Below are 19004 nucleotides of genomic sequence, written 5' to 3'. Positions count from 1 at the left end.
GCATTGGTGGGATCACAACTATGAATGGTGTGGTGTATGGCTTTGACATGCTTAAGGGAGGATATACTTGCATTGGAGACAGTACAGCAAAGATTCATTAGATCAGTTCCTGGGATGAAAGGTTGAGTAAAGTGGACCTATGCAATTTGGAAGAATGAGAGGTGAGCTTGTGGAAGCATACAGGCAGCATGGTGGCACAGTGGTTAGTACTGCTGCCTCACAGCGCCAGGGTCCTGGGTTCAATTCCAGCCTTGGGTCATTGTCTGTGGAGTTTGCACATTCTCCCTGTGTGTGTGGGGGTTTCCTCTGGGTGCTCCGGTTTCCTCCCAAAGATGTGCAGGTTAGGTTGGTTAACCATGCTAAAATTGCCCCTTAATGTTCGGGGCATTACCAGGGTAAATATATGTGGAGTTACAGGGATGGGGCCTGGGTAGGATTGTTGTTGGCGCAGGCTTGATGGGTTCTTTCTGCACTATGATTCTGAAGGAGATTGACAGGGCAGACAAGGAGATTACTTCCCTTAAACTGAGGAATCTAAAACACAGAGGCACAATCTCAGGATGAGAGGCCGATCATTTGCGATCGAGGTGCAGAGAAATTTCTTTTACCAAACGGTTGTGAATCTTGGGAATTTTCTTCAACAAGGAGGTTTGTGAATGAACCATTGTTAGATATTTGAGGCTGGGATAGACGGGTATGCTATTCCGTGGATGGACAGGTATAGCATTCGGTGGCAGAAGGTCGATACAATTGTACACCTTCACGGGATTCCCCCCCCTCCCCCCCCCCCCCCCCCCGGCAGTGGGATCATCTGGTCCTACCACTGTCAATGGGATTTCCCATAGATTCCACCCCACATTGCTGGGAAACATGGGGCGGGGTGCACTGTCAGCAGGAACAGAAGATTCCTCCCATGTGAAGTGCCAGAAGATTGTGTACTTTGCATATAGAAAGTTATCATTCATCTTGATGCTGTTTTGGGAGCATGTTGTGCACAGACTTGCTGCTGCATTTGCCACATTACAACAGTGGCTATGTTATAACTCCATTGGCTGCAATGGTGCTTTGGGAGCTCTTGGTGGTTGCTGGACCAGTACAATGAATCTTTCAGAGTTCAGAGATTGGAGTCAGACTGGGCAAGGGCAGCAGATTTCCTTCTCTGAAGGACATTCGTGAACCAGATTGTTTTTTTACAACAATTGATGTTAGTTGCCGTGGCTGCCATTACTGAGAATGGCTTCCAATTCTGGATTTATTAATTAAATTCTCGTGGTGGGATTTGAACCTATGTCTGCAGGGCATTAGTCTGGGTCTACATACGAGCATAGGAATTAGGAGCAGTAGGCCACTCGGCCCCTCAAACCTGTTCCACTATTCAATAAGATCATTGCTGATTTGATTGTAATCTCAACCCCACATTTCTGCTTATCCACGATAACCTCTCACCCCCTTGTTACTCAAGAATCTATCTAGTTCTGCCTTAAAATATTCAAAGACTCTGCTGCCATTGCCTTTTGAGGAAGAGAGTTTCAGAGACTCACCACCCTCTGAGAAAAAAAATCTCATCTCGGTTTTAAATGAGTGATCCTTATTTTTAAACAGTGACCCTTAGTTCTAGCTTCTCGGACAAGAAGAAACATCTTCTGCACATCCACCCAGTCAATACCCCTCAGAATGCTAAATGTTTTGATCAAGTCACCTCTTATGCTTTTAAACTCTTGAGGATAGAACCAAACCTCACCAACTTTTCAGGAGCAGAGAGGGTGGCAAGGGTACAGAAAGTACTCTGGGTGAGGGACATCAATGTCCATCACCAAGAGTGGTTCAGGAGTATTATCATAGACCCAGCTGACCAGCATGGTTACAACACTGGCATCTACCTGGCAATGTGGAAAATTGCCTAGGTATGTCCTATACATTAAAAAAAGGGCCCAATCAGTCTACGCTCGATCAGTAAAGGTGATGGAAAGGGTCATCAACAGCGCTATCAAGCAGCACCTGCTCAGCAATAACTTGCTCATGGATGCTCAGTTTGGGGTCTGCCAGAATCACTCAGCTCCTGACCTCACGACAGACAGCCTTGGTCCAAACAAGAACAAAAGAGCTGAATGTCAGAGGTAGCTCGGGGGGTGGAGTGGTTAGCACTGTTACCTCACAGCACCAGGGACCCGGGTTCAATTCTGATCTCAGGTCACTGTGTGTGGAGTTTGCACATTCTCCCCACATCCACGGGGAGAATGTGTATGGGTTCCCTCCGGGTGCTCTGGTTTCCTCCCACAGTCCAAAGATGTGCGGGTTAGGTTGATTGGCCATACTAAATTGCCCCTTAGTGTCAGGGGGATTAGCAGGTAAATATGTGGGGTTATGGAAATAAGACCTGGATGGGAATGTGGTCAGTGTAGACTCGATGGGCCAAATGACCACCTTCTGCACTGTATGGAATCTATGAACAGGTGAGGTGAGAGTGACTGCCCTTAACATCATGGTGGCACAGTGGTTAGCACTGCTGCCTCAGTGCCTGGGACCTGGGTTCAATTCCGGCCTTGGGTGATTATCTATGCAGAGACCACACGTTCTCCCTGTGTCTGTTTCTGCCAGGTGCTTCGGTTTCCTCCCAGTCTAATAATGTGCAGGTTAGGGGGATTAGCCATGGTAATTGGGGGAAATAAGTGGAATACTGGATATTTCCTACTGATAAGAGAGAGTTCTCGGTGTTAGAGTCAAGTATTATAACATGACACACCAGACTTGGCTAGAATGTGCACTGTTAATACATTCAAAGCCTATGTCACGGTGTCCGAAGCAGAATCTTTACCCTATGCAGCAAGATTACTTGAGTCTCGCATGTGGAAAAATATCCCCTTGAGATACCAGTGGGCACCTGACACTCTGGATCAGCAATCCCAGGAAGTTAACCAGGATAGCAAATGACTTGGTGGAGAGAAACATAAGCTGCTTTCCTCTCCTCCATCCCCCCCCCCGACCTCCCCCGAGTTTGTCAATCAATTCGATGTCATGTGCATCTCATCCACCACAGTCATCCAAACAATGAACACAAATTCAACCCCACAGATTCAGCGTAGGCTTGAGACTTTGTGAAGAAATGTTGTTTGCTTAAAGCCACACCAGGACCTTGAACTCTGTGCACATCATAAAAGATCCCCAGAGGTGCGCAACAAACAATAAACACGGATATTTCCTGGAATGTGATAGGCCTGAATCCAGTCAGGAGTCCAATTAAAATATGATGCGGAGTTTTTTATTATTCATTTACAGCAATTGCAAAATAGATGCTTATTGCTCACGGTCACAGAGTGATAAAATCCTCACCGTTACATAAATGCCTACGACCTACCAGTAATAAAGTCCCAGGCTCCTTTTATTTATATTCATTGTGGCACTGCCTCACAGCGCCAGGGACCTGGGTTTGATTCCCGGCTCGGGTCACTGTCTGTGCGGAGTTTGCATGTTCTCCCAATGTCTGCGTGGGTTTCCTCCAGGTGCTCCGGTTTCTTCCCACAGTCCGAAAGACATGTTGGTTAGGTGCATTGGCCATGCTAAATTCTCTCTGTGTATCCGAACAGACGTCGGAGTGTGGTGACTGGGGGATTTCCACAGTAACTTCATTGCAGTGTTAATGCAAGCCTATTTGTGACGCTGAGAAATAAACTTAAACATTATTTATAGGATGTGGGCATTGCTGACAAGGCCAACTTTACTGTCCATCCCCAACTTCCCTTGAGAAGGTGGTGAGCCGCCTTCTTGAACCGCTGCAGTCCCCTGGTATAGGTAGACCCACAGGGCTGTTAGGGAGGGAGTTCCAGGTTTTTACCCCAACAGCAGTGAAAGAACGGGCGATATAGGCAAAAGGGGCTGCAGATCCAAGATCTTACTGAAAGGCAGAAAGGTTTGAGGGGCTAAGTGGTTGATTCCTGCTCCTATGATTTGGTTCCAAGTCTGGATGGTATACCCCCTGAAGGAGTCCATGCAGGTGATGGTGCTCCCATTCTCCTCCTGCCTTTGTGCTTCTTTCTGGTGGAGGTTGCACATTTGGAAAGTTCAATTCACCCAAATTACCATTAAACCCAAAACATGAGCAATGTTAGCTTTCATTGATATTTCCACTCTACAGGGAAACTGCTTGTGTTTAATGACACTACCTCAGTGGCAAAGAGCTTGCCATTTATAATATTCAATCATTTCCTCCTCGCTCTGTCATAGTACTAACTAGAGAATGTGTTTCGGTCGAGTGCTGACTACAGATCTACTTTTTAAACCCACCCTATCAATAGCCTCCTGGTCCTTGATCCAGTGCTTAACATCACAAGCTGGAAAATTTGGTGAGTTTGAGTCCACCCCTGTCTCTTTCACCCCTCCCAAACACATTGAGAATAGACATCAGATGTTCTGGAATATTTTATACTTAGGATCCGGATTTCACTGCCTGAGAATGTGGTGGAGGCAGATGTAACCAAGGCTTTCACAGGATTATCATCTGAAAAGATTTGCAAGGCCACAGGGGCAAATGTTGGGGAAGTAGAAATTTAGAAGGCAAATGGCAGGTTGGCCTTTATTACGAGGGGATTGGGGTGCTAGAATCAAAACAATTGTTCGGCTACAAATGTTTTAGATTTTGGCGAGACCGCACCTGGAATACTGTGTGTAGTTTTGATCTCCACATTTATAAAAAAGATGTGCTTGTATTTAAGGTGATGCTATCCAGCGGGCAGCGGAGTGAGAGGGAACAGAGTGAAGGCTGAAGGACTTTGGTTCAACGGGCTTAGGTGGAAACGGGAGAGGCAGGGTAGGTTTAGTTCTTAGTTGTTTCCTGTGTTATTTGAAGAAAGGGGGAATTACGAGTGCGAGGCCAGTTTGTTGTTCTCGATGTCGGATGTGGGAGGTCCTGGAGTCTCCGAGCCTCCCGAACGTCTATATCTGCGCCAGGTGCCTGGAGCTGCAGCTCCTAAGGGACCGCGTTAGGGAACTGGAGCTGCAACTCGATGACCTTCGTCTGGTCAGGGAGAATGAGGAGGTGATAAAGAGGAGTTACAGGCAGGTGGTCACACCAGGACCACGGGAGCAGACAAGTGGGTCACGGTTAGGAAGGGGAAGGGGAAAGGTCAGGTACTAGAGCGTACCCCAGTGGCTGTGCCCCTTAACAATAAGTACTCCTGTTTGAGTGCTGTTGGGGGGGGGGGGGACACGACAGCCTACCTGGGGGAAGCAACAGTGGCCGTGCCTCTGGCACAGAGTCCGGCCCTGTAGCTCAGAAGGGTAGGGAAAGGAGGAGGAAGGCAGTAGTGATAGGGGACTCTATAGTGAGGGGGTCAGACAGGCGATTCTGTGGACGCGGTCAAGAAACTCGGATGGTAGTTTGCCTCCCTGGTGCCAGGATCCGGGATGTTTCTGATCGCGTCCAAGATATCCTGAATTGGGGAGGGAGGAGAGCCAGAGGTCATGGTACATATTGGTACCAATGACATAGGTAGGAAAAGGGAAGAGGTCCTAAAAGGAGAATATAGGGAGTTGGGAAGGGAGTTGAGAAGAAGGACCGCAAAAGTAGTAATCTCGGGATTGCTGCCTGTGCCACGCGACAGTGAGAGTAGGAATGGAATGAGGTGGAGGATAAATGTGTGGCTGAGGGATTGGAGCAGGGGGCAGGGATTCAGGTTTCTGGATCATTGGGACCTCTTTTGGGGCAGATGTGACCTGTACAATAAGGACAGGTTGCACTTGAATCCCAGGGGGACCAATATCCTGGCGGGGAGGTTTACTAAGGCTACTGGGGAGAGTTTAAACTAGAATGGTTGGGGAGTGGGAATCAAATTGAAGTGACTGGGAGAGAGGAGGTTAGCTCACAAATAGAGAAAGCTTGTCGACGGTGTGAGAGGGAGAATAGGCAGGTGATAGAGAAGGGGAGCGCTCAGAACGAAGGTTTGAGATGTGTCTATTTTAACACAAGGAGTGTTGTGAACAAAGTGGATGAGCTTAGAGCGTGGATCACTACTTGGAAATATGATGTGGTGGCCATTACAGAGACTTGGATGACTCAGGGACAGGACTGGGTACTTCAAGTGCCAGGTTTCAGATGTTTCAGAAGGAATAGGGAGGGAGGCAAAAGAGGTGGGGGAGTGGCACTGTTGATCAGAGATAGTGTCACGGCTGCAGAAAAGATGGACACCATGGAGGGATTGTCTACGGAGTCTCTGTGGGTGGAGGTTAGGAACAGGAAGGGATCAATAACTTTACTGGGTGTTTTCTTATAGATCACCCAATAGTAACAGGGATGTTGAGGAGCAGATAGGGAAACAGATCCTGGAAAGGTGTAATAATAACAGAGTTGCCGTGATGGGAGATTTTAATTTCCCAAATATTGATTGGAATCTCCCTCGAGTAAGGGGTGTAGATGGGGAGGAATTTGTTAGGTGTGTTCAGGAAGGTTTCTTGACCCAGTATGTAGATAAGCCTACAAGAGGAGAGGCTGTACTTGATTTGGTATTGGGAAATGAACCTGGTCAGGTGCCAGATCTCTCAGTGGGAGAGCATTTTGGAGATAGTGATCATAATTCTATCTCCTTTACAATAGCATTGGAGAGAGATAGGATCAGACAAGTTAGAAAAGTGTTTAATTGGAGTAAGGGGAATTATGAGGCTATCAGGCAGGAAATTGGAAAGAGGTTTTCTCAGGGAAATGTACGGAAGAAATGTGGCAAATTTTCAGGGAATATTTGTCTGGAGTTCTGCATAGCAATGTTCCAATGAGATAGGGAAGTTATGGTAGGTTACAGGAACCGAGGCTGTAATGAATCTCGTCAAGAAGAAAAGAAAAGCTTACAAAAGGTTCAGGGAGCTAGGTAATGTTAGAGATCTAGAAGAGTATACGGCTAATAGGAAGGATCTTAAGAAGGAAATTAGGAGAGCCAGAAGGGGTCATGAGAAAGCCTTGGCAGGCAGGATTAAGGAAAACCCCAAGGCATTCTACAAGTATGTGAAGAGCAATAGGATAAGACGTCAAAGAATAGGACCTATCAAGTGTGACGGTGGGAAAGTTTGTATGGAACCGGAAGTAATAGCAGAGGTACTTAATGAATACTTTACTTCAGTATTCACTATGGAAAAAGGATCTTGGTGGTTGTAGTGCAGACTTGCAGCGGACTGAAAAGCTTGAGCATGTAGATATTAAGAAAGAGGATGTGTTGGAGCTTTTGAAACGCATCAAGTTAGATAAGTAACCGGGACCGGATGAGATGTACCCGAGGCTACTGTGGGAGGCGAGGGAGGAGATTGCTGAGCCTCTGGCGATGATCTTTGCACCATCAATGGAGACGGGAGAGGTTCCGGAGGATTGCGGATGTTGTTCCTTTATTCAAGAAAGGGAGTAGAGATAGCCCTGGAAATTATAGACCAGTGAGTCTAACCTCAGTGGTTGGTAAGTTGATGGAGAAGATCCTGAGAGGCAGGATTTATGAACATTTGGAGAGGCTTAAGAATAGTCAGCATGGCTTTGTCAAAGGCAGATCATGCCTTACGAGCCTGATTGAATTTTTTGAGGATGTGACTAAACACATTGCGAAGGAAGAGCAGTAGAAGTAGTATATATGGACTTCAGCAAGGCATTTGATAAGGTGTCCCATGCAAGGCTTATTGAGAAAGTGAAGGGGCATGGGATCCAAGGGGACATTGCTTTGTGGATCCAGAACTGGTTTGCCCACAGAAGGCAAAGAGTGGTTATAGACGGGTCATATTCTGCATGGAGGTCGGTCACCAGTGGAATGCCCCAGGGATCTGTTCTGGGACCCTTACTCTTTGTGATTTTTATAAATGACCTGGATGAGGAAGTGGAGGGATGGGTTGGTAAGTTTGCTGATGACACAAAGGTTGGAGGTGTTGTGGATAGTGTGGAGGGATGTCAGAAGTTGTAGCAAGACATTGATAGGATACAAGACTGGGCGGAGAAGTGGCAGATGGAGTTCAAGCCAGATAAGTGTCAGGTGGTTCATTTTAGCAGGTCAAATAGGATGGTGGAATATAATATTAATGGTAGGACTCTTGGCAGTGTGGAAGATCAGAAGGATCTTGGGGTCCGAGTTCATAGGACGCTCAAAGCAGCTGTGCAGATTGAGGCTGTGGTTAAGAAGGCGTATGGTGTACTGGCCTTCATCAATCGAGGAATTGAGTTTAGGAGTCGTGAGATAATGTTGCAGCTATATAAGACCCTGGTCAGACCCCACTTGGAGTACTGTGCTCAGTTCTGGTCGCCTCATTACAGGAAGGATGTGGAAGCCATAGAAAGGGTGCAGAGGAGATTTACAAGGATGTTGCCTGGGTTGGGGAGCATGCCTTATGAGGATAAGTTGAGTGAGCTCGGCCTTTTCTCCTTGGAGAGACGAAGGATGAGGGGTGACCTGATAGAGGTGTATAAGATGTTGAGAGGTATTGATCGAGTGGACAGTCAGAGGCTTTTTCCCAGGGCTGAAATGGTTGCCCAAGAGCCTGGTGTTGTTAAACTTCTTACTGTGTTTACCCCAGTCCAACGCCGGCATCTCCACATCATGCCCAAGAGGACACAGGTTTAAGGTGCTGGGGAGTAGGTACAGAGGAGATGCCAGGGGTAAGTTTTTCACTCACAAGATGGTGGGTGCGTGGAATGGGCTGCCAGCAACGGTGGTGGAGGCGGATTCGATAGGGTCTTTTAAGAGACTTTTAGATAAGTACATGGAACTTAGTAAGATAGAGGGTTATAGGTAAGCCTAGTAATCGCTAAGGTAGGGACATGTTCAGCACAACTTTGTGGGCTGAAGGGCCTGTATTGTGCTGTAGTTTTTCTATGTTTCTATGATACAGTGAAGGTTCACCAATTGGTCCCTAGGATGAAGGTCTTGTGATAAGAGCTCGAGTCAATCGAGCTTAGATTCCCTGGAGTTTAGAAGAATGAGAGGCGATCTCATCAAAAGCTACAGAATTCTGGAGGGGTTTAATATGGCAGAATCTGCAAGATTGTTTCCACTGGGTCAGGGAATTTAAAACACGTGAGCAGGGTAAAGGGCCAATTGTTTAGGAAGGAGAAGAGGAGTAATTTCTTCATCCAAAAGGCTGTGAATCTTTGGCATTCTTTGCTCCCAGAGGGTTGTGCAGGCTCAGTCATTGAATCAATTGAAGGCTAGGGTACGCAGATATTTAGTCTCTTAGGGAATTAAGGGATGTGGGGAGTGGGCAGGAAGAGGGAGTTGAGACCCAAGTTCACCACGATCAGACTGAATGGCGGTCTACTCTTGCTCTCATTTCTTTTGTTCTTGTTGCGGGATGTGGGACTTTGTGGAGTTGCCCTTGCAGGTAGTCAACATGAACATGGTCCGTCAAATGGTCCCTTTTGATGTTGTAACCATTCTGTGTTAGGAGGTCCCCACCCTGTCAGAAAGTGGGGAATAGCAAGCCTCTAAGCTGCAATGTTGGAAGTATAAAACACATTGCCTCGGCTAAGAATAAGTACACATGGTTGAAAAAGGATGGGAAAGCGTACCGTAACGTCTTGTCCGCGAAACACCACATCCTCCCTCACAGGCAATGTTGGCAACAAAGAACATTCCTTGTGCAAAACGTACCTCACCAACTCCACCCTTGACTCGAGGCTGATTTCCTTCAACCGGCGGGTGAGGACCACACCCTGGCATTCCAGTGCAGCCCACAAGTGTCCATCTATAATCAACTGCCAACTGGATAGGGAATCGTTGGTCAGAAAGGGTCGACAAGAGTTGACTGGGATTGAAACAACAGTGGGGATTGTCCCCCATCTTAATTACTGAGGCAGTCAGCCTGGTAACCTGGCTAGGATAGTTTTAAAGCTCTCAATGGTCTACATGCCAAAATCCTGTGAAACATAGTGAATATTTGCAGAAGAAATAGGAGCTGGAGTAGGCCATTAAGGCCCCCCGAGCCTGCTCTATAATTCAACAAACAATGGTCAACATTCTATCTCAACTCTGTCTTCCTGCTCTATCTACAGCACCCAACAGTCTATCCATCTTTGTCTTGAATATGCTGAACGATGCAACATCCACAGTCCCCTAGCATTAGAGAAATCCAAAGATTCATAACCCTTTTGAATGAAGATATTCCTCCTTATCTCGGCCCTAAACATTGCGGGACCGTGATCCCATGTTCTAGAATTCCCCGGCCTGCGGCAACATTTTCTCAGCACCTCACCTGTTAAGCCTCTTAAGAATTATGTTTCAATTACAGCACCTCTCATTCTTCTGAACTCTAGAGAGGATCAGGCAATTTACTCAAGCTTCCCTCATCCTTGGAATCAATCCAATTCATCCCCTCATAGAGTAAAGAAGGGGGAGGGGAGGTGGGCACCACTGGCAAAGTCAGGATTTGTTGCCCATCCCTTATTGCCTTTGATCGGAGGCTTGCTCGGCCAATTTGAAGGACAGTTAAGAATCAACCACATTGCCTGCAAATCTGGAGTCTTACGCAGGCCAGATTGGATAAGGATGGCAGATTCCCTTCCCTCAAGGGAACCAGATGAGTTCTACAATGTTCAATGGCAGTTTCATGGTCACCATCACTGAAACAAGCTTTTAATTCCAGCATTGTTAATGGAATTTAAATTCCACCGGCTGCCATGGTGGGATTTGAAACCGTGTCCCCCACAGCATTAGCCTAGGTTTCTGGTCAACTAACCAACTATGCCACCTTCACTGTACTCCTGGGACAAGCAGATCCTTCCTTATACTCTTGCACTTGGCTCCTTGAAGTTCAAAGGCATTGATGATTACCCTGGTTAATGAATGCTACAAGTTTATTGCACTGTTACACATCACTTTTCAATGTCAAGGAACAGGGAATGATTTCTGAGACAAAAAGTCAAAAGCTCTACACTCAGCATTTTAAGCATATTAAGAGCGATACCGCAACTATAAATAACCCTCAATTGGGAAATAATTGAATTACAAGTTAGTCAGTTCCATCACACCACTGATGGCATTTGCTACTTCACACTGTGATATAACATGGGCAATGCAATAATCCAAAGTGCCTTCAGAAATCGGTTAATTAAAATGATTCTATCTGCATTGGCTTAATCTTCTGGAAATTCTTCAAAGTTCTTGGCATAACTTGGGAGCAACAGGCAAACTGGGGTTAATATGTGATATTGGCCTTCTGATCTTCTGCCATCCAAAATATGACACCAAAAATCTAAAACCCTAAGATGCATCACCTTGCCCATGCCAGGCTCCTGTGAGTTTATCAGAAAACCAGCTTCAGTATTCCAGGCACCCCTGCCAGGAGCCCCTATGGCCACACAGATCGCCACCACGTGGACCCACCCCACACCTCCCAAATCCCACATCTCCTGTGGCCCAGTGCCCCATATCCCCTGCTTGTTTTCTTCAGTTTGTAGTACTAGTTTGGTTCCCCAGTCTCTGTTCAGACAGCAGCGCCCCTTTCCATCAAGGCACTGAATCATAGAACCCCTACAGTGCAGAAGGCGGCCATTCGGCCCATCGGGTCAGCACCGACTCTCTCCGAAAGAGTATCTTACCCAAGCCCTTTCCCCCACCCTAACCCCATACATTTGGCATGACGAAACCCCTAACCTACACATTCTGGGCAATTTAGCACGGCCAATCCACCAAATCTGCACACCTTTGGACTGTGGGAGGAAGCCGGAGCACCCAGGAGGAAACCCACGCTGACTCGGGAAGAACTCCACACAGACAGTCACCCAAGCCCAGAATTGAACTCAGGTCCCTGGAGCTGTGAGGCAGCAATGCTAAGCACTGTGCCACCGACTCCAGATTCAGCAGGTTATTCAGAGCTCAAATCCAAAAACCCTTTCCCTCCCCCACAGTAATGTCAGGCAGCCGTTTTTTCTGCATTCAGGGAACAAAATGGAGTCAAGTGGCAGGCATGCTGGGGATAAGGAGAGGGTGTTTACTCAGAAACAGACCAAACGTGGACAGCTGCAAGCCTTTCAAAATAACCAAATCACATTGTGAATTTTAATAATTCTATTATGGTATTTGGGCTTCAGAAGATGGTAGTGAGCTGTCTTCTTTGAACTGCTGCAGTCTATGTGGTGTAGGTACCCCCAAAGTGCTGTTTGCGAAGAAGTTTTAAGGATATTGATCCAATGACAGTGAAGGAACAGCGATACATTTCCAAGTCAGGATGGTGAGTGGCTTGGAGGGGAAATTCCAGGTGGTAGCGTTCGAATGTGTCTACAGCCCTCGCCTTCCTAGATGGTAATGGTCATAGATTTGGAAGGTGCTGTCTTATGAGCATTGGTAAGTTCCTCCAGTGCATTTTGAAGATTGTACACACTGCTGCTACTGAGCGTTGGTGGTGGAGGGAGTGGATGTTTGTGGATGTGATCCCAATCAAGCGGGCTGCTTTGTGCCTGGATGGTGTTGAGTTTCTTGAGTGTTGTTGGAGCTACACCTATCCAGGCAAGTGGAGAGTATTCCATCACACTCCTGACTTGTGCCTTGAAGATGATGGACAGATTTTGGGGAACCAGGAGGTAAGTTACTCACTTCCTTGAAAAGTAAAGGATACTTCGATTTCAAACATCTCACCACTCAAACTAGAAAAACCAGTCTCTCTCTTTGCCCAGCGCACATCACGTGGGATTATTTAGATGGAGAGTCTTTTCTCTTTCATTCGCAACCCAGTTCCTCGACCCAATCTATTGTTCAGAGTCGCACAGAGGGGGCCAGGAAACAAAAATCAAGTAAAACAATATGCTCTTGTCCTGAAGAGCTGTGCTTTTGAGCTCATAACATTCCCAACTCAAACCAGCCAATGATGCAAGGCCTACTCTCACCTGCAGCTCCAGTGTACCAAATAATTGTTTATGGGAGGAACTCACTTACTGGAATAGTGCTTAATACTTGAACCACTTTGGGTAAAGTGCTGGTAGGAAATCATGTGGAAACATTCAATCAAAAGCCATCATACGGGAGTCACACTGCTGAATAGCTTTGGGACCATGTGTACTATACCTGCCAGCAGTAACTCATCACGCACCATGGTTCCCAACTGCACACAGTCTTTTTCACATGACCGACAGACTACAATTATAGACATTACCTTTAACAAACATTACCTTCAACAAACAAGTTAGTTACAGAACCAAGACAGCCATTTTTTTTAAAAGGTGGTGGATTTTCAGAAGAGACTTTCAGAAGGAAAGGATGGTCGGAACACATGAAAGGTTTAATTAACCAACAGAAACTCAAAAATCCAACACTTTTTCTCAGCAGTCAGATTTTTACCAACAGAAAGAAAACAAAGCGGATTAAAACAGCCCCATAAATTACATGGACTGTGATAGTCAAAGGAAGAATAGCCACAGGACAACACCTGCTCCATCCTGTCTAACTCATGCCCAATCGCAGCCCATCCCCAACAACGCACTCCCCAATTATTGCTCCAGACTGCATCCTATCCAATTCACACCCAATCCCTACCCTGGGTTCCCACTCCCCAATCACTGGCCCACCCTGTCCAAATCAGGACAACTCAACTCCACCCCATGCCCAAACCCACTCCCCCAGCCAACCCACTGCCCGACAGCCCCACTGCCCCAGCCAGTGCCCGACCGCCCCACCCCCACAGCCAGTGCCTGACAGCCCCAGCCAGTGCCCGACAGCCCCAGCCAGTGCCCGACAGCCCCAGCCCCCAGCCAGTGCCCGACAGCCCCAGCCCCCAGCCAGTGCCCGACAGCCCCAGCCCCCAGCCAGTGCCCGACAGCCCCAGCCCCCAGCCAGTGCCCGACACCCTCACTCCCCCAGCCAGTGCCCGACACCCTCACTCCCCCAGCCAGTGCCCGACACCCTCACTCCCCCAGCCAGTGCCCGACACCCTCACTCCCCCAGCCAGTGCCCGACACCCTCACTCCCCCAGCCAGTGCCCGACACCCTCACTCCCCCAGCCAGTGCCCGACACCCTCACTCCCCCAGCCAGTGCCCGACACCCTCACTCCCCCAGCCAGTGCCCGACACCCTCACTCCCCCAGCCAGTGCCCGACACCCTCACCGCCCCAGCCAGTGCCCGACACCCTCACTCCCCCAGCCAGTGCCCGACACCCTCACTCCCCCAGCCAGTGCCCGACACCCTCACTCCCCCAGCCAGTGCCCGACACCCTCACTTCCCCAGCCAGTGCCTGACAGCCCCACCGCCCCAGCCAGTGCCCGACAGCCCCACCGCCCCAGCCAGTGCCCGACACCCTCACCGCCCCAGCCAGTGCCCGACACCCTCACCGCCCCAGCCAGTGCCCGACACCCTCACCGCCCCAGCAGTGCCCGACACCCTCACTCCCCCAGCCAGTGCCCGACACCCTCACTCCCCCAGCCAGTGCCCGACACCCTCACCCCCCCAGCCAGTGCCCGACACCCTCACCCCCCCAGCCAGTGCCCGACACCCTCACCGCCCCAGCCAGTGCCCGACAGCCCCACCGCCCCAGCCAGTGCCCGACAGCCCCACCGCCCCAGCCAGTGCCCGACAGCCCCACCGCCCCAGCCAGTGCCCGACAGCCCCACCGCCCCAGCCAGTGCCCGACAGCCCCACCGCCCCAGCCAGTGCCCGACAGCCCCACCGCCCCAGCCAGTGCCCGACAGCCCCACCGCCCCAGCCAGTGCCCGACAGCCCCACCGCCCCAGCCAGTGCCCGACAGCCCCACCGCCCCAGCCAGTGCCCGACAGCCCCACCGCCCCAGCCAGTGCCCGACAGCCCCACCGCCCCAGCCAGTGCCCGACAGCCCCACCGCCCCAGCCAGTGCCCGACAGCCCCACCGCCCCAGCCAGTGCCCGACAGCCCCACCGCCCCAGCCAGTGCCCGACAGCCCCACCGCCCCAGCCAGTGCCCGACAGCCCCACCGCCCCAGCCAGTGCCCGACAGCCCCACCGCCCCAGCCAGTGCCCGACAGCCCCACCGCCCCAGCCAGTGCCCGACAGCCCCACCGCCCCAGCCAGTGCCCGACAGCCCCACCGCCCCAGCCAGTGCCCGACAGCCCCACCGCCCCAGCCAGTGCCCGACAGCCCCACCGCCCCAGCCAGTGCCCGACACTCCCACCGCCCCAGCCAGTGCCCGACACCCCCACCGCCCCAGCCAGTGCCCGACACCCCCACCGCCCCAGCCAGTGCCCGACACCCCCACCGCCCCAGCCAGTGCCCGACACCCCCACCCCCACCCAGCCAATGCCCGACACCCTCACTCCCCCAGCCAGTGCCCGACACCCCCTCACCACCCCAGCCAGTGCCCGACACCCTCACCACCCCAGCCAGTGCCTGACACCCTCACCACCCCAGCCAGTGCCTGACACCCTCACCACCCCAGCCAGTGCCTGACACCCTCACCACCCCAGCCAGTGCCCGACACCCTCACTCCCCCAGCCAGTGCCCAACACCCTCACTCCCCCAGCCAGTGCCCGACTCCCTCACCGCCCCAACCAGTGCCCGACACCCTCACCGCCCCAGCCAGTGCCTGACACCCTCACCGCCCCAGCCAGTGCCCGACACCCTGACCGCCCCAGCCAACCCACTGTCCGACAGACCCACTCCCCCAGCCAGTGCCCAACACACCCACTGCCCATTCGACCCACAGCCTCTGCCCAACAGACCCTCTCCCTCAGTCTATTGCCAACTCCTGACCAATTTACACCTGTCCTCCCTCCCTCCTCCTGCCAGTTTCCCCGCACTTACCGTAGGGCTCGGAACTACTCTCTTCCTTCTTTTTCTTGCCCATTTTCCTGCCGCCACTAATTGAGTGCCGCTCCTTCCACCTCTGAACAGGCACAGCTTCACCTGAGCCACACAGACACCGCTCCCGACTGACTGCGCCACCTGGCCCTGCCCCCTCCTAATGCGCACCTGCTGCCGGCCCCGCCCACCCGCACCTGCCGGCCCCGCCCACCGGCCGACCTCGCGCACCTGCACCTGCCGGCCCCACCCACCGTCTGGCCTCGCGCACCTGCACCCGCCGGCTCCGCCTATCGGCCGGCTCCGCCCGCCCGCCGGCCCCGCCCACCGGCTGGTCTCGCGCACCTGCACCCGCCGGCTCCGCCCATCTGCCGGCCGGCCTCGCTCACCTGCCGGCCCTGCCCACGTGCTGGCCCCGCCCACCCCCACTGCCGGACACCAGGCGGGAACAGGTTGGCCTGAGGGCTGGCGGGATCCCGGGAGCTCCTGCCTCCCTCACTGATAAATGAGTCGGTGAGTGACTGTTACCCTCAAGTTTTAAAGTTTACTTACTAGTGTCACAAGTAGGCTTACTGCAGTGAAGTTACTGTAAAAATCCCCCAGTCGCCACACTCCGGCGCCTGTTCGGGTACACTGAGGGAGAATTTAGCATGGCCAATTCACCTATGAAATCAGATCAGCCGGAGGAAACCCACACAGACACGGGGAGAACATGCAAACTCCACACAGACAGTGACCCAAGCCAGGAATCCGACCCGGGTGCCTGGCGCTGTGAGGCAGCAGTGCTAACCACTGTGCCACCGTGCCGCGTGATAGCACTGTTGTTAACCCATTCCATCACTTTACTGATGATTGAGAATAGACTGATGTGGAGTAATTGGTTGGTTGGATTTGTCCTGTTTTTCTGTTCAGGACATAACTTGGCAATTTTCCACACTGCCAGGTAAACGCCAGTGTTGTAGCAGTACTGGAACAGCCTTGCATGGCAAGTTCTGGAGCAGGTCTTCAGTGCTATTTCTGGACTATTATCAGGGTGTGGAGATGCCTGCGTTGGACTGGGGTAAACACAGTAAGAAGTCTAACAACACCAGGTTAAAGTCCAACAGGTTTATTTGGTAGCAAAAGCTACGAGCTTTGAAGGAACAGCCTGTTCCGAAAGCTAGTAGCTTTTGCTACCAAATAAACCCGTGGAGTGAATCGAATTGGCTGAAGATTGAATCACCTCACACTTCTCTCCATTGAACGGCATCTGCCATGTGTCTGCCCAATCCAACAACATGCCTCTGTCCTTTTGAAGTTCAAGACTATTCTCATCACAGTTAACGATGTTTCCAATCTTCATATCACCTGCAAATTTTGAAATCATGCCCTGAACACCAGCCTAGTCATTAATATAAATCAGGAAGAGCAAATATTCCAAGACTGACCCCGAGGGAACTCCACTACAAAACAGAACCACAAAGTAAAAGGCCATTCAGCCTATCATAGTCAAAAGAGAAAAAATAAACTAGCTGCTCAATTTAAACACATTTATCAGCTCCGTAGCTTTGCGGGTTACAGCACTTCAGATGCAGATCCAGGTGTCTTCCCAGTAAGTTGAGCATTTCATCCTCAACCACCAACTTGCGCAGTGATTTCCAAATGCCACCACCCTCCGAGTGAAAAGGTTTTTCCTCATATCCCCTCTAATCCTTCTACCAATCACCTAAACCTATGTTCCCTGGCAATTGACTCCACAGCTCCACCAACCTTCCTCCAATCTGAAATGCAACCACTCTATATTTCCCATCACTTGCCCATTTCTTATCCAAGTGTCCACTTTCCCCTTTATTCCAAGAGCTACAATTGGCACAGTTGGGCAGCACAGTGGTTAGCACTGCTGCCTCACAGCACCAGGGACCCGGGTTCGATTCCAGGCTTGGATCACTATGTGGAGTCTGTACGTTCTCGCCGTGTCTGCGTGGGTTTCCTCCGAGTGCTCCGGTTTCAGTCTGAAAGACGTGCTGATTAGGTGCATTGGTCATGATAAATTCTCCCTCAGTGTACCTGAACAGGCGCCGGAGTATGGCAACGAGGGGATTTTCACAGTAATGTCATTGCAGTGTTAATGCAAGCCTCCTTGTAACATGAATAAAACATTTGCTCACAACTCTGTTTTGTGGCAGTGTATCAAACATCTTTTGAAAATCCCTATACACATCAACAGCATCGCCTTTATTATCTTAACCTGTTAAAGTTTATTAGTCACAATAAGGCTTACTTTAACACTGTAATGAAGTTACTGTGAAATCACCCCAGTCGCCACAGTCTGGTGCCTGTTCGGGTCAATGCACCTAATCAGTACATTTTTCAGGCTGTGGGAGGAAACTGGAGAACCCAGAGGAAACCCACACAGACACAGGGAGAACGTGCAAATTCCACACAGACAGTGACCCAAGTCAGGAATCAAACCTGGGTCCCTAGCACTGTGAAGCAGCAGTGCTAACCACTGTGCTACTCTGCCGTACTGTTTTTTTAAAATCCAATTCAATCAAATCAAGTCCAATTCAGAGTCTCAACAAGTGAGACATCCCTAATCCAAGCTGACCAGACAGGGCTCTCACCTCCTGTCTTGGGCTTGATCTACATGATCCAAGCTGATTGGAGCAGGCATTGCACCTCCTCCAAGGTTTGATCTCATTTGCATCTTAGCCAAAAGGCCAAGATGCCGCTTTTAAAAATTGCTTCAAATGAAGCTAAAATGTAACCTAATGACTTCAACTAAGTACAACATGTCGATACTACACTTGATCTTAGCCAAAAGGCCGAGAAGCCTCAAAAAACTCAGCAAGTTAATTAAACATGATGTTCCCTTAATGAATCCATGCTGGCTGCCCTGAATTATCCTGCACCTGTCAAAGTGACTGTTGATTTTGGCCAAACTACGGTTTTCAGAAGTTTCCCTCCCACTGACTAGCTGTCAAACTGACTAGTCTGCAGTCGCCAGCATTGTCCTTGCACCCTTTTTTGAACAGGGATGTAACATTTGCAATTCTTCAGCCCTCGGGCAACACCAGTGTCTAAGGAAAACTGGAAGGTTATCACTAGTGCCTCTGCAATTTCCACTCTCACTTCCCTCAGGACCCTTGGATGTATCTCATCCGGTCCTGATACTTTAATCGACTTTGAATAAAGGTTAACTTTCTCACACTTTCTCCTTCTCAATTGTAAATACCTCAAGTGTACCAGTTTTGATTTGATTTGATTTATTATTGTCACATGTAATAGTATACAGTGAAAAGTATTGTTTCTTGCACG

General features: G+C 50.1%; 1 protein-coding gene and 1 pseudogene across 1 annotated transcript in view; both read right to left on the bottom strand.

Moving 5' to 3' along the window:
* slc44a4 (solute carrier family 44 member 4) overlaps nucleotides 1–15834 on the bottom strand; it is a 90337-nt gene extending 74503 nt beyond the window's left edge. Inside the window, exon 1 of the mRNA XM_078217303.1 lies at nucleotides 15711–15834. Within this exon, the coding sequence (XP_078073429.1) occupies nucleotides 15711–15753 (43 nt within the window). The 5' untranslated portion in view covers nucleotides 15754–15834. The remainder of the gene's footprint in view (nucleotides 1–15710) is intronic.
* A 2537-nt stretch (nucleotides 15835–18371) lies between these two features.
* LOC144498091 (U2 spliceosomal RNA) lies at nucleotides 18372–18523 on the bottom strand (annotated as a pseudogene).
* Nucleotides 18524–19004: the final 481 nt, after the last annotated feature.

This window comes from Mustelus asterias, chromosome 8 (genome assembly GCF_964213995.1).
Source record: "Mustelus asterias chromosome 8, sMusAst1.hap1.1, whole genome shotgun sequence".
Classification (NCBI taxonomy): Eukaryota; Metazoa; Chordata; class Chondrichthyes; order Carcharhiniformes; family Triakidae; genus Mustelus; species Mustelus asterias.
Note: the sequence above shows the minus strand (reverse complement) of the source record. Positions and strands in the feature narration are given on the sequence as shown.